This window comes from Lynx canadensis, chromosome A1 (assembly GCF_007474595.2).
Source record: "Lynx canadensis isolate LIC74 chromosome A1, mLynCan4.pri.v2, whole genome shotgun sequence".
Taxonomy (NCBI): domain Eukaryota; kingdom Metazoa; phylum Chordata; class Mammalia; order Carnivora; family Felidae; genus Lynx; species Lynx canadensis.
The window spans coordinates 10041624-10055781 of NC_044303.2; the positions used below are offsets into that span (position 1 = coordinate 10041624).

Genomic DNA, 14158 nt, shown 5'->3' on the forward strand with positions numbered 1-14158 from the left:
GCAAATGGAGTTCATAGACTGAAGAGCGGCCAGGTGACTGAGGGAAAAGGGCTCAGAAGGAGTGGAAAGATGGCGGCCCCCTTCCCCTTCCTAGATACGTTCCTGTCTTCCCCACACCAACACGTTCCTAAACCGGAGGCCTTCAGAGACAGCAATGGGCGAAGCAACCACAGACGGATTTAAAACATGTTTTGAAACTGTGCACCAGCATTTAAAATTCTGGAAGTTTTCCAGTGAGAATAAAGATTTCCCATTTCTCCCGAAACTCAGCAGACCTGCATCAGAGTCCTACTTCGGGAGAGTCTGCTGGACTGAAATAGCACCGCCCTCCGAGATGAACTTGGGCGTGGGGGCAAGGGGAGGCTGAAGATGAAATATTCTTCGACCTTCTTCATCCAAGGCCCCTCGGCCACCTTGGACACAGCCGAGGTCGGAGGTCAGGGTAAGCTCGATGGAGAGTTCCTTTGTGATCTCCCGGTGAAACTGATGTCTGACACCACATGAAGGCCTTTGATTGCTTCTGGATGATGCTACTATTTTGATTTTACTGTTTAGTAGATTCATAAGCCAAAAAGTCATTTGACTAAAAATATGTCAAAATAATTGTAGGAAAAAGTTGGCTGGTTGGTGGATGAAACGGGTAGGTTGCCTTAATGAGCTCTGATTTAGGGTTTAAGATGTTGGTTTCATCGCTCTCTTAATGACAAGTTTCTTAACATCCCAAAGGTGTAAGTTTTCTTATCTGTACCCTGGAGGTAAAGGTGCTTGCCTCACTGAGTTTCTGTGAGGTTCCAATAAAATCATGGATGGCGAGACCCTGGCATACTGCCTGGTGCTCAGCAGAGATTTATTAAAAGCTGGGTTACCCACCTCAGAATGAGTTGGCCTTCTTCACGCTTCCTCCTTCCTCCAGGTGACCCTTCTTGTCTCTCTCTAGAGAAGGAGGGGAAATGAATCTTGACGTCCTTACAGAAATCATTTTCATTCTTCAGATGATCCATGGTGTAACACCAGAGGGTGAGAGAGGAAGAAAAAAGTAGTCCTCACTGAAAGCAAAAGCGGGACTTTCAAAATCAGCAACTTGTCAGAAAATTGATCGTATTAAGAGGCTGTGTTTTGTTTTTCTGTGAATATTTTTAGGTCGTACTATGGGAACAACAAATGTCAAGCAAAAGATGAAAGGATAAGGGATGTTAGAAAAGATGTTGAGGCAAGAAGGCACCAAGCGTTCCTTGGTTTGCCCCAAAGGCGAGCAGAATGGGATCAAACCGTTTTTCGCATCTACAGAGGAATCAAGGCATTTTCATTCTGTAAATGAAAGAATGAACTTGCTGCTGACAGGTGGGATGGATCGAATCATTCAAGTCTGGAATCCTTATCTGCCTGGGTGAGTTTGTTTTCTTTCTCCAACCAAGAGTGCCATTGATCTAGTAAAGTACCTGAGAGCAGGACAAGGGATCGCCAATTCCCCTTCAGGATAATTTAAGAACCCCTGCCTGACATTGATCTCGCACGCACACAGCCTGGGAAACTCCTGTTTGTGGCCACTAGAGACTCATTCTTGGGGATTAATAAGCAAATCATTGGGCCCGTTTTTCTAAGTTTATTTATTTTGAGCGAGGCAGAGAGAGAGAGAGAGGGGATCTGAAGCTTGCTCTGTGCTGAGAGCAGAGAGCCTAATGTGGAGCTCAAACTCACGAACCGCGAGATCATGACCTGAGCCAAGACCAAGAGTTGGATGCTTAACCACCTGAGCCACCCAGGCGCCCCAGCCACTCCCTGGCCCCATTTACCAACGGGGTAACACGGAAGCTCAGAGGAGTTTACCTTTTTGGAAATAACACTGGAATTGGGTTCAAATGCATTTTGGCTGATTCTAAAAGCCTATATCATTTCCACTGGTAAGTGTTGAAGATGGAAGGACAGTGGAAAATAGGGAGGAGTCTTCTCGTGCATTAATGGTGGGGATCTGGGGACAAGAACAGGTCCTCTAGGGTGCGCCAAGCTTCCTCCCCGAGCCTCTGTATCAGGCGTCAGTGGAGGATCTGAAAGGTGACCCATGCCCCTCAGCAACAACAGGCAGTGGTGGAGGCAGCACTAGGAGCAGGTGGGCATGAGGGATCTGATTCTGTCCCTGTCACTTGGTAGCCAAGTGATCCTGCTCAAGGGGTTCTGCTGGTTTCCTCCTCGATAATGATGATCCCAAGAGTACCTACCCCTCCAGCAGTCATAAAGATTACTGATGGGGTCATCCACGTATAGCGCCCAGCACAAGGTCAGATGCCTAATCAGAGAGAAAGAAAAATGATTTTCTACCCACTTCTATTACCTTAGGCGCCCGTTTGTCTGCTGACGTAGAACAATCCACTTACCTTCCAGGGACTTGGTTATCAAACGATAGTGTGCTCTCCCCTTCCATTTCAGCCCTGCCTCCCTTCTCCCCACCTCCCACCCTCTCACTACACACCCAGCCCTGCGACCCTGAGGGCACCTTGATCCCTCAGAGTTCCTTGAAATAAACTTATATCAAAAAGACATTCCCCCTAGAGCTGAATACTGTTAACTCTGGCCTGCATAAAGCAACAACTTGCCACAGGATCTATTCCAGCCCCACCCTGTGCCATTCCTCGTTATTCCTTTTATAGTGATGTTGTCAGCAGTTGGTGAAACAAAGCCCAGGGCTTCAGCTCGCACTGAGTTGTGTTGCTGTAACTGGGTATTATTTGCTTCAGTCCTTTTATCACACAAGATATATACTTGCGTGATTTCAGAAGGAGACGTAACCCTCCTCCAGGCTGAATAGAACTGCCAGATCCGGACCAAGTTTAGTCTTGCATTTTTATTTAGAAACAGCGCTTAGAACTGCTTGGTGTTCATCTGTTCTTTTTTCATTCTAGAAAACCAACAGGTACGCTGAAAAGCCACACAGCTCCAGTGATCGACATCCATGCATCTGCTGAGGATAACGAAATATCTTCCAGGTCCTCGGACAACACTATTAAGGTCTTTGCCCTTTTATGTTTTGATACATTGTCCAACAGTTTCCGATAGAGAATGTGTTCTTTTCCTGTTTTCTTTCCCCTCTTCGGCTTTAGAGGCCTCTGCATTAGCAGATACTCAAATGGTAGTTACATTAGCAGGATTTGTTTTGGAAAAAGAAGATACGTGGGCAATGGAAGGGTAGTCTCTTAGAAAATTTTCTATACCTGGTGTTTTGTTGGGATGAGTAAACCTTATGGCATTTCAGCCCCCGTTTGCATGCTGCCCTGATTCCCCCGGGAGAATGTATGTTGGAGGATGGAGAGGAGGAGCAGGGGACAGAATGGGGACACGGGGGAGGCAGCAGTCCCTTGCTACTATTGGTCATCTTATTGTGCGATACACATAGGGCAGGTGGGCCTTTTCTGAAATGTTGTCTGTAAGGCTTAGGATTTAAACACTTAGAGTCCTTTAGAAGCAGTGATATTACCATTTTCATTTTGTTTGCCTTCACACCTCTTTTTGTACTTGTATACCTAGGGTCCTATCTACCTCTAAAATTCAGTTGCCCCTGTGATCTTTGTAATGCGTTGCTTTTCTACCGAAAGAAAGAAAGAAAGAAAGAAAGAAAGAAAGAAAGAAAGTTCACAGATTTGCTTTTTCCATCATTTCATATGCTTTTCCAAAGAATATGAAAAGTTTTCATGATTTCATCCTTTTTTTTTTTTTTTTTTTTTTTTACTCTCATGGGGCCAGAGGGTGGGAGTTTAGAGCAGTCTGAGTCAAAGAACTCCTGGAGCCTCAGGCAAGTCAGTATGACTGGTCAGTATAGACACATAAACCAGTTCACTGACCACTCACATAATAAATGATTTACAGATGCTCTGGGCTGAATCATATCCCCTCAAAATCTACACGTTGAGGTCTTAACCACCAGTGCCTTACAATGTGACTATGTCTGGAGACGGGGCCTATAAAGAAGTAATTGAAGTGATGTGAGGCTATATTGGTGGGCCCTAATCCAATATGATGGGTGTCCTTGTAAGAAGAGGAAATCAGCACACTTAGAGGAAGAGCAACCATGGGAAGACACCACAAGAAGGTGGGCATCTGCAAGCCGAGGAGCAAGGCCTCAGAAGAAAGCAAGCCTGCCGACACCTCAATCTAGGAGTTTAATCCCTAAGCGCACACCATATATAAAAGTTAACTCAGAATAGGCCATAGACCTAATGTAAAAAGAGCTACAATTTCAAAACTCTTGGGAGAAAACATAGGAGTAAGTCCTCATGACCTTGGACTAGGGAATGATTTCTTAGATATGATATCAAAAACACAAGAGACAGAAAGGAGAAAATAAATGAGTTGGACGCCATCAAAATTAAAAACTTCAGAAGACACCATTAAGAAAATGATTAGACCGCCTACAGAATGGGAAAGAATTTTGCCGATCACGCATCTAACAAGGGACTTGCACGTAGAATACCAAAAAATCTGTATGCTCAATAATAGAAACACAAATGGCTTGATTTAAAAATGGGCAAAGGACTTGAACAGAAATTTCCTCAAAGAAATATTCAAATGGCCAATAAACACATGACAAGATGTTTCACATCATTAGTCATTAGGGAAATGCAAAACAAAACCACCGTGAGTTACCACTTCATACCCATTAAGATGGCTAAAATAAGAATATAGATAATAACAAGCGTTGGCAAGGATGCAGGGAAATCGGAGCCCTCCATACATTGTTAGTGGGAATTTAAAATGGTGCAGCCACTTTGGAAAACATTTTGGCAGTTCTTCAAACATTAGCCATAGAGTTATCTTATGACCCACCAAGCCTACTCCTAGATTTACACCCAGGAAAATTGGAAACTTATATTCACACACTTACATATGAATATTCAGGGCAACATTATTCATAATAGCCAGAGAGTAGAAATAACCCAAATGTCCATGAACTAATAAGTGGATAAACAAGATGTGGCATATCATTACGATGAACTTTTCCTCAGAAACAAAAAGAAATGAAGTACTAATATGTGTTACAACATGGATGAAACTTGAAAAGTTTATGTTAAGTGAAAGCCGGTCACAGAAGGCCATGTATTGGATGATTCCATTTATGTGAAATGTCCAGAATTGGCAAATCCACAGGGACAGAAACTTGTTTAGTAGTTGCAGGGAGGAGGGCGGAGGGATAGGGAGTGGCCGCTAATGGGTATGGGGGTTCTTTTCAAAGTAATGAAAATTTTTTGAAATTAAACAATGCTGATGGTTGCACAACTCTGTGAATATGCTAAAAACCCCTGTATTATACACTTTAAAAACGTGAATTTTGTGTGATGTAAATTATATCTCAACAAAACCGTTATTTTTTTTAAAGGAGGGGGAGAGGAGAGAGAAAGAGGAGTCAAGGGGGACACCAAGGCTTTGGGCCCCACCCAACTGAGACAGGGCAGATAGTGGGTAGAAGGAGCCTGACCAGGAGCTCAGTAGTAGATGTGTTGGATAGAGTCATCCTGAGTTGAGGGGAGATGTCAGAACTGGAGATATAAATTTGGAATTCATTAGCATTTAGATGAAATTTTAAGCCATGGAGTGGATGAAATAGAAAAGAGAACAAGAGTGGGCAATGGGGAGAAAAGCCTCAAAGACTGAGCACAGGGACGCTGCCATGTTGATAGGATCCAATATGGCTCCTGTATAGTGAGCTTAGAGTCCACCTCATGGCACCAATGAGGACATTTTACATAAAATTAATTGTTGACTTCACAGGTCGTGGTGCAACCAGGACCCAAACTCAATTCAGTCCTCCAAGAAAATTTGATTAAAATGGTAAAACCTATGGACTTCAGTTTTTGATTTATTTTGAAAATCAAATCCATCCAAAGGCATCCTCAAAGCCACAAAGTTGGAGACTTCATATTTTTAATGAGCTTTTTTTCCTCAAAACTTGGCACCATCAGATAATCATAATTCTGTATGTAAGAACACGTCTTCTATCCTATTTTCTTTTCCTAGTGCCTCTCCATTTTCTTCCAATCTAAAATCATGATTACAAGATTAGCATCTTGCCTGTGATGATTCAGGCATATTGAATCACTTCCCAAAATGTGTTTAAAATATATTGAAATCCTATCTTGGAAATATGGTGTGTAATTTATTTCAGAATACATTATTCCTATCAAATAAAAAGTAATCAACCAGGAACCAAACAGCTAAATTTCTAGCATGCCTGATCAGATGGTCTTCGTTCTTTGAATTGATTTTTCAGCCCAAATATTTCACTTCTCTAAATCATGGGGACACATGGAACGTTTCAGGAGTCTGCTGGTTTCTGGCATTACTCTAAAGGAGAGTAAAGTGACAGGTTCGGTTTTCTGTTTTCACTTGTTATTTTCTGTGAATTTAACATTGCACACCACAAAGACGGCTGTTTTGTGTTAACAGGAATCAGTACAGAAAAGTTATTTCTTGAAAGGAAGTTATTTCTTGGAAGGAAGATAGCATGGTGTATCAGCTGAGGTAAGGCTTGCCACTGTAACAAATAAACCCCATATTTTCTAGAGGTTGAGACAACAGAAGGTTATTCCTGTTTGTTTTCATAACCCAAGGCCAGTGCTCCTGGTGAGGGGCATTTTTCTCCCATTCAAGAACTAGGCTGTCTTCATGTGGGGTCCTAGACTCCCAGAGTCTTCTTCATCCTGGGGCGATGGGCATGAGAGCAGATAACGCATATCTGCCTCTTAAAACCCCAGCCATAAATGACCCATCACTTTCTTTCAGACTCTACTGCGAAGTTCATAACTCTGGGTGAAAGGAAAACCAGGAAATGCCTTATTTTGGTGGCCATTCCCCCAGAAACTCCTTTCCAGTGTGGACAGAGAAGTGTGCATTTGGGCGTGGGGTACAGAATGCTTTGGAGAAATACAGACTTGAGTTTAAACTCTGAAACTACCAGAAACTCAGTGACCTTGGGTGAAGGATTCAATCTTGCTAAACTCTTGGACATTGGTCACTCTTTTTTTTTTTTTTTTTTTTTTTTAAATTTTTTTTTTTCAACGTTTATTTATTTTTGGGACAGAGAGAGACAGAGCATGAACGGGGGAGGGGCAGAGAGAGAGGGAGACACAGAATCGGAAACAGGCTCCAGGCTCTGAGCCATCAGCCCAGAGCCTGACGCGGGGCTCGAACTCACAGACTGCGAGATCGTGACCTGGCTGAAGTCGGATGCTTAACCGACTGCGCCACCCAGGCGCCCCGAACATTGGTCACTCTTAATTCTCTTGGTCATTGGTCACTCTCAATTCTCTTGGACATTGGTCACTCTTAATTCTCTTGGACTTTGGTCACTCTTAATTCTCTTGGACTTTGGTCACTCTTAATTCTCTTGGTCATTGGTCACTCTCAATTCTCTTGGACATTGGTCACTCTCAATTCTCTTGGACATTGGTCACTCTTAATTCTCTTGGTCATTGGTCACTCTAAATTCTCTTGGACATTGGTCACTCTCAATTCTCTTGGACTTTGGTCACTCTTAATTCTCTTGGTCATTGGTCACTCTTAATTCTCTTGGTCATTGGTCACTCTTAATTCTCTTGGTCATCGGTCACTCTTAATTCTCTTGGTCATTGGTCACTCTTAATTCTCTTGGACATTGGTCACTCTTAATTCTCTTGGTCATTGGTCACTCTTAATTCTCTTGGACTTTGGTCACTCTTCTGCAAAATGACCCACCTCGTAGGTTAGTTGTGCTCATAAAAGATAAGGTATGAACTGTGCTCACCACAGAGTAGTTTTACCAGTTAAGACTCTTTTAGGCCAAAGAGACAAAAATCTAATTCAAACAGTTTAAGCTAAAAAGGGAGAATTTATTGGTTATTGAAACCCGATCATCAGACAGGTGGCCTCACAGGCAGCTGGGTTCAAACACGGCACTGTTATTTCTACACTTTCTGCCTGCGCTACGAATTTCTGCTCCTTGGTGCACACCGATATTGACTCCTACTGCAGAAAGGTTTTCTCCTTCCAAATGGCTGGGACCATTGATGCCCAGTCTAAACCCACAACCCAATTCCAGATTCACTATCAGCTCTAGACAGAAAAATCTAAGGGAAGACACAGATTGACCAGGCTTGGGTCCATCCCATGTCTACTGCTTATAATCAGAGAGGCAGTTCTCCTAACAGAAGACACGAGGGTGCTGGACAGACCATGGATAGGTCAGTGATACGAATTTGTTGTAGCTACTTTTACTTTGGGGATTTAATGCCAACTTTCTGAATCAATGACAACAGCAGTGTGAAGAATTCCTTCCTACCTTTCCCTTTCACAGACCTTGGAGGGGTCCCCCGATAGCATTCCAACTAAGATCCCTCTGCCAGACTCCAGAATTACCTTATTTTTGTCCTCATCAAAACCTTCTCTCTCTCAGTAACATTATTTCATGAAGTAAGAAGAAATTACTAGATAAATGGATTCCTATTGTGGTTTAAGTGACCGTGTGTTACCTTTCTATCCAGGAAAATGAGCGTTTTCAAACAATTTAGTTCTCCAGAAAGGAAGGGGGGACATCCCTTGAACAAGAAGGGCCTGAGATCATCTTTTCCATGGGATTATTTTACTTTGATCACTATTGTCATCCCGAGACTGACCTCCCAAAGTGTATTGCTTCCTGCCTTTCATGCCATGACCTAAAAATCACAGCTAAAAAAGCAGGCTAGAACTTTCAAAGTGAGTTTGCTACCTGCTGGGGAGAACTAAGGAAAACTAACAGTATAAATACAACAAATAAGAGTCTGGCTTCAGGGGTAAAGGCTTCAAATTTCCCGATAGCTGATTTGCTTCCTGGAGTCTCAAAGTGGGGGAAAGAAGCTCCATCCAAGTACATCCCACCCAGCTTAGTCCTCAGATTTTCCAGCGCAGCTCTGGCGGGAGACGAGCCTAAGATGGGCTCTTTTTTACTTTAGCGGCTCACTAGGTCTGCGTCAGGAGAGTCACTGAACCTCGCCGGAACCCGGTGGATTATACCTACCTCCCAAAGTTGGTTTCAGATCGAATTAGTTTGTGACAAAATACCTCAAGCTGGGTGGCTTGAAGAATGGAAAGGTTCGTCTCGCAGTTCTAGAGGCCGGAAGTCTAAAATCAAGGTATTAGCAGGTCTGGTCCCTTCCGAGACTGAAGGAGACTGCCTCCCTCCTCGCTGCTGGGGGTTCGCTGGCAACTTTTGGCATTTTTGCCTCATAGAAGCGTCACCCTGATACTTGCCTTCATCTTACATGACACTCTCCCCTTCGGTGCATCTCTCTCCAAACTCCCCCTTCTTACAAGGACGGCAGTCAAATTGTCTGAGGCGTGACTTCATCTCTGCTCGTCGCGCCAGACTCCAGCCCTATTTCCAAATGAGGGCACATTCTGAAATACTGGGGGTTGTTCAACATACGAGTTCTGGGGGGACGCAACTCAGCCCCTAACAAAGAGTAGATGAAACGACGCATGGAAAGCATTTAACACAATGCCTGGCGCATGCCAGCCCACTAAGCAACAGCTGCCTTCGTGATGATTCTGTCTTCCCAGTTTTGCACTTGGCCCATCTGCTCCTCCCCAGGGAGTGAGCCCTCCCTTGCAGCTCTCATCAGATCACCTTAAAATAACACAAGAGTCGTGGCATGACTTTATGCAATAATCGTAATAAAGGATTAACAATAATATTAGCGTTCTAATCATATACCATTATACTGTGGCCTAGCCATGATCCTAAACGCTGTTTTTGTTAATATTTAAGAAGTCCTAAGACTTTAAAGTCCTATAAGATAGGCACTATTATTAGTCTCCCTATTTTACAGATGAAGAAACTGAGGGAAAGGGAGAGTGGTAATTTGCCCAAGGCCACCCCAGGCAGGGGGGTTCTGGACCTCCATGCCCTTAACCAATAACCACGCTGAGGTCTGTTCCCTGAGTGCTCCAAATATCTCCCCAGTGGCTGGTATGGAAGAACTGCGTTAAGAAATGGGAACGTATCTGGGAGACGGGGGTAGCTCTGTGCCCAAATCTGACCCACGATGTCGAGCTCCTGCTTTCAGCCGGTCCACGGGAAGAGAAGCCACTGGCCACTCCTATGGTGGCTTGGCCTCTGGCATCCCTGCTCCGTGGGCAGCTTCAGCATGGCAGAGGGGCTCAGGGACAAGGGCCCCGCTTTCTGCTTCCTTTACAAACAACGGGGGACAAGAAGCCCCTTTCACCCTTTTTCCTTTTGGTGAGTGGGGCAGGGCAGCGTGTAAACTTCCATCAGTCCTGACCAGACCCCTGCCCCAGGTGACGGCTTCGGAAACACAGCAAAGCAGCCGGTTCACGACCTCGGTGACTTTTTCCTCATTTCCTCCTCAGATCTGTCTGGAAACAGACAGCCGCTCGTTTATGGCCTCCTCCAAAGCCAGTGGTATCCAGGGGGAGGGCGCGGCCTGCCTCTATCTCCCCCACCCCAGAGCCCTGCGTGTGGCCACCAACACGATTGCACCCCTGCACCTGCGACTCAGGTATGAGGTTACCCTCTTGGCCCCAAGCCGTCAGCTGTCTAGAGGGCACGGCGAGCCCAGTGCAGCTGCCTGCAACCTTTTATATCACGATCCACAGTTAAGGCCTCTGGGTGACCTCCTCAGCTCTATGCCCCACGTCCTTATCTTGCACTATGTGTTTGGTGAGCTCCCATTAACAGCTCCCATTAATCACTCCAGCACCACCTCCCTATGTTATCCACAAGTCTGGAATTTACCTCTCGAACCCTTATCGACCCACTGGCTCTACGTCTATAGGAAATTGTCCAGGAAGCCCTGGAGGCCCACATCTGAGACCCCATCCCTACAGCAGGGTAGCCATTCAGTCCCAGGTGATGGGACGGGTCCTTGTGGAGGGTCCCCTAGCAGGCTTCTCCTGCCCAGGGCCCTTAAATGCCTTGAAGACTTGTCTCCCTGATTCCTCTACAAATGAGGCCGCCTCGGTTGCCTCGGCACCCCTTTGCCAGGCCACCTGTCATTTCCTCCTCGGCCAGGAAAGTGGGTGCCGGCTGCCCTTTCCACGGTCAGGGAGGTCACTCACACAATCCTCCCCTTAGCGCCGAATGTCCCCTCCAGGGCCCGCCCCTGGCCTGCCTAGGCTGAGACTGCCTGGTCTTCCTGAAGAGTTTAAGTCCCGCCTCCCGGAGACCCACGAGTCACCTAGCACAAGGCTGCAGTTTTACAGATGAGCGACGGAGGCCGGGAGAAGGGAATGAATTGGGAGTCTGGAGCAGACCTGGGGCTAGACCGCCTCTCCAGATGCCTGGCACCCGGCCTCCTCCCTGTGTGGTGCTCCTCCCACTGCAAGGGCAAAAGTCTGTCTGAGATTTCGAAGGGGAAGGAGAGCTCGGTGCTTATTACTATTTTTTAAGTAGACAATGGGAAGCACATTGTCTAGTCTTCCTTCTCCAGAGCCCGCAGGGAGGCTTCTCTCAGATGCTCCTAAGAGGCACGTGTCGGGGGTAGAGAGCTTCCCTGGGCCCAGTTGTCTCGAGGTAGATCAGACCTCTTCCCCGGGCTCAGCAGGGCTGGCCAGGCGCACTGCTGGTGCTTTGAGAAGTGACGGGCCCTCGGAACGTCATTAGAGCCTTCTCGTGGTTCCAACCTGGCCCCTGGCTATTCCCCCCGACCCCGCCACCCAGGAATACATCCCTCATTCTCTGCCTGCAGTTTCCCCCTCGGTGTTCAGCAGGATTCCGAATCCCAAATCTGCAGCCTTTGAAAACCAAGGAAAGGAGGCAGGGAAGGTTTAGGCTGGCTACCGCGGTTTGCAGGTGTCACATCCCATCTATATGAAAATGGCAAACGGATTTCCTGAGCCAAAAGTGATGGCATACGGTCTCGAAAAGTGTTCTGTTTTTTTTGATTTGTGAACATATGTCTAGGAAGAACCTTTATTGTGTTCGGTGACTAAACCACAGATCAAGAATTAACTCTACAGAAAAGCGATCAGATTTCACAGCACCAGAACTCTACTGAGAAGTCCAGCGTGTATGGCCGCTGCCCGTGTCTGTACCCACCGTTCCTAATTTGCCCCCCTGAGGCCACGGGCAAGTCGCCCGTGGATCCAGAGTGCCTGGCAGAACTCCCACCCGGTCATCGTCACGGCCAGGCCTGGGAGAGCAGGCGCTCTGCTCAAGATGGCAGAGGAACTGGCTGAAAAGCGGGACTTCCGTCAATCGGGCGGCTGTTTGTTCTACATGGTATCAGTGTGTAGAAAAACAGCCTGTTGGATTTTGTTTTTAAGCGAAGACTGAAATTCCACCTCGTGGCAAAAACAGACTCCGTCTCTAGCGCCAACGCTTAGGTGCCAGATAATGTCTGCCGGTCCCTGCTCTGTCGCTTGGGAGCTTTGTGATCTTGGTCAAGGGACCTGGTCCTTCTCAGCCTTCTGGTGGTTCCACCTGCGAAGCGGGGAGACTCAGCGCCTTCCAACCCGCGTTGGGGAAGGGATGTAGGTAAAGCCAGTAGGCTCTGGCTACGGGCCCGGCGCTGTCTCTCTGGGACTGTGCCCCACACACCCTTCCCTCCTCCTCCCCCACAGGCAAGACTCTGCCATCACAGGAGTCCAGAGACCATTCATGGGAAAGTGCAAATCGTCCTTCTGTCAAATGTTATTTTTCCTTGGAAAGGATTCCACACACTGAGAATAGTCTGGCACTAAGTTGGAGGTTTCAGACCCACTGAACCTCTTCTAGTGGCCCCAGCCTTGGAACCCGGGCATTGGAGGGACAATCAAGAGAGAAGGCAGATGGCACAAAAACAGACACATAGACCAATGGAATAGAATAGAAACCCCAGAACTAGACCCACAAACGTATGGCCAACTCATCTTTGACAAAGCAGGAAAGAACATCCAATGGAAAAAAGACAGTCTCTTTAACAAATGGTGCTGGGAGAACTGGACAGCAACATGCAGAAGGTTGAAACTAGACCACTTTCTCACACCATTCACAAAAATAAACTCAAAATGGATAAAGGACCTGAATGTGAGACAGGAAACCATCAAAACCCTAGAGGAGAAAGCAGGAAAAGACCTCTCTGACCTCAGCCGTAGCAATCTCTTACTCGACACATCCCCAAAGGCAAGGGAATTAAAAGCAAAAGTGAATTACTGGGACCTTATGAAGATAAAAAGCTTCTGCACAGCAAAGGAAACAACCAACAAAACTAAAAGGCAACCAACGGAATGGGAAAAGATATTTGCAAATGACATATCGGACAAAGGGCTAGTATCCAAAATCTATAAAGAGCTCACCAAACTCCACACCCGAAAAACAAATAACCCAGTGAAGAAATGGGAAGAAAACATGAATAGACACTTCTCTAAAGAAGACATCCGGATGGCCAACAGGCACATGAAAAGATGTTCAACGTCGCTCCTTATCAGGGAAATACAAATCAAAACCACACTCAGATATCACCTCACGCCAGTCAGAGTGGCCAAAATGAACAAATCAGGAGACTATAGATGCTGGAGAGGATGTGGAGAAACGGGAACCCTCTTGCACTGTTGGTGGGAATGCAAATTGGTGCAGCCACTCTGGAAAGCAGTGTGGAGGTTCCTCAGAAAATTAAAAATAGACCTACCCTATGACCCAGCAATAGCACTGCTAGGAATTTATCCAAGGGATACGGGAGTACTGATGCATAGGGGCACTTGTACCCCAATGTTTATAGCAGCACTCTCAACAATAGCCAAATTATGGAAAAAGCCTAAATGTCCATCAACTGATGAATGGATAAAGAAATTGTGGTTTATATACACAATGGAATACTACGTGGCAATGAGAAAAAATGAAATATGTCCTTTTGTAGCAACGTGGATGGAACTGGAGAGTGTGATGCTAAGTGAAATAAGCCATACAGAGAAAGACAGATACCATATGGTTTCACTCTTATGTGGATCCTGAGAAACTTAACAGAAACCCATGGGGGAGGGGAAGGAAAAAAAAAAAAGAGGTTAGAGTGGGAGAGAGCCAAAGCATAAGAGACTGTTAAAAACTGAGAACAAACTGAGGGTTGATGGGGGGTGGGAGGGAGGGGAGGGTGGGTGATGGGTATTGAGGAGGGCACCTTTGGGGATGAGCACTGGGTGTTGTATGGAAACCAATTTGACAATA

At 45.9% G+C, this 14158-nt stretch overlaps 1 protein-coding gene across 1 annotated transcript in view; it reads left to right on the forward strand.

Moving 5' to 3' along the window:
- The first annotated feature begins 1293 nt into the window (after window positions 1-1293).
- The window catches only part of LOC115509266, a 39983-nt gene continuing 27118 nt past the window's right edge, over window positions 1294-14158 (forward strand). The window contains 3 exon segments of the mRNA XM_030308930.1: window positions 1294-1387; window positions 2898-3003; window positions 10369-10517. Of these exon segments, the coding sequence (XP_030164790.1) occupies window positions 1323-1387; window positions 2898-3003; window positions 10369-10517 (320 nt within the window). The 5' untranslated portion in view covers window positions 1294-1322.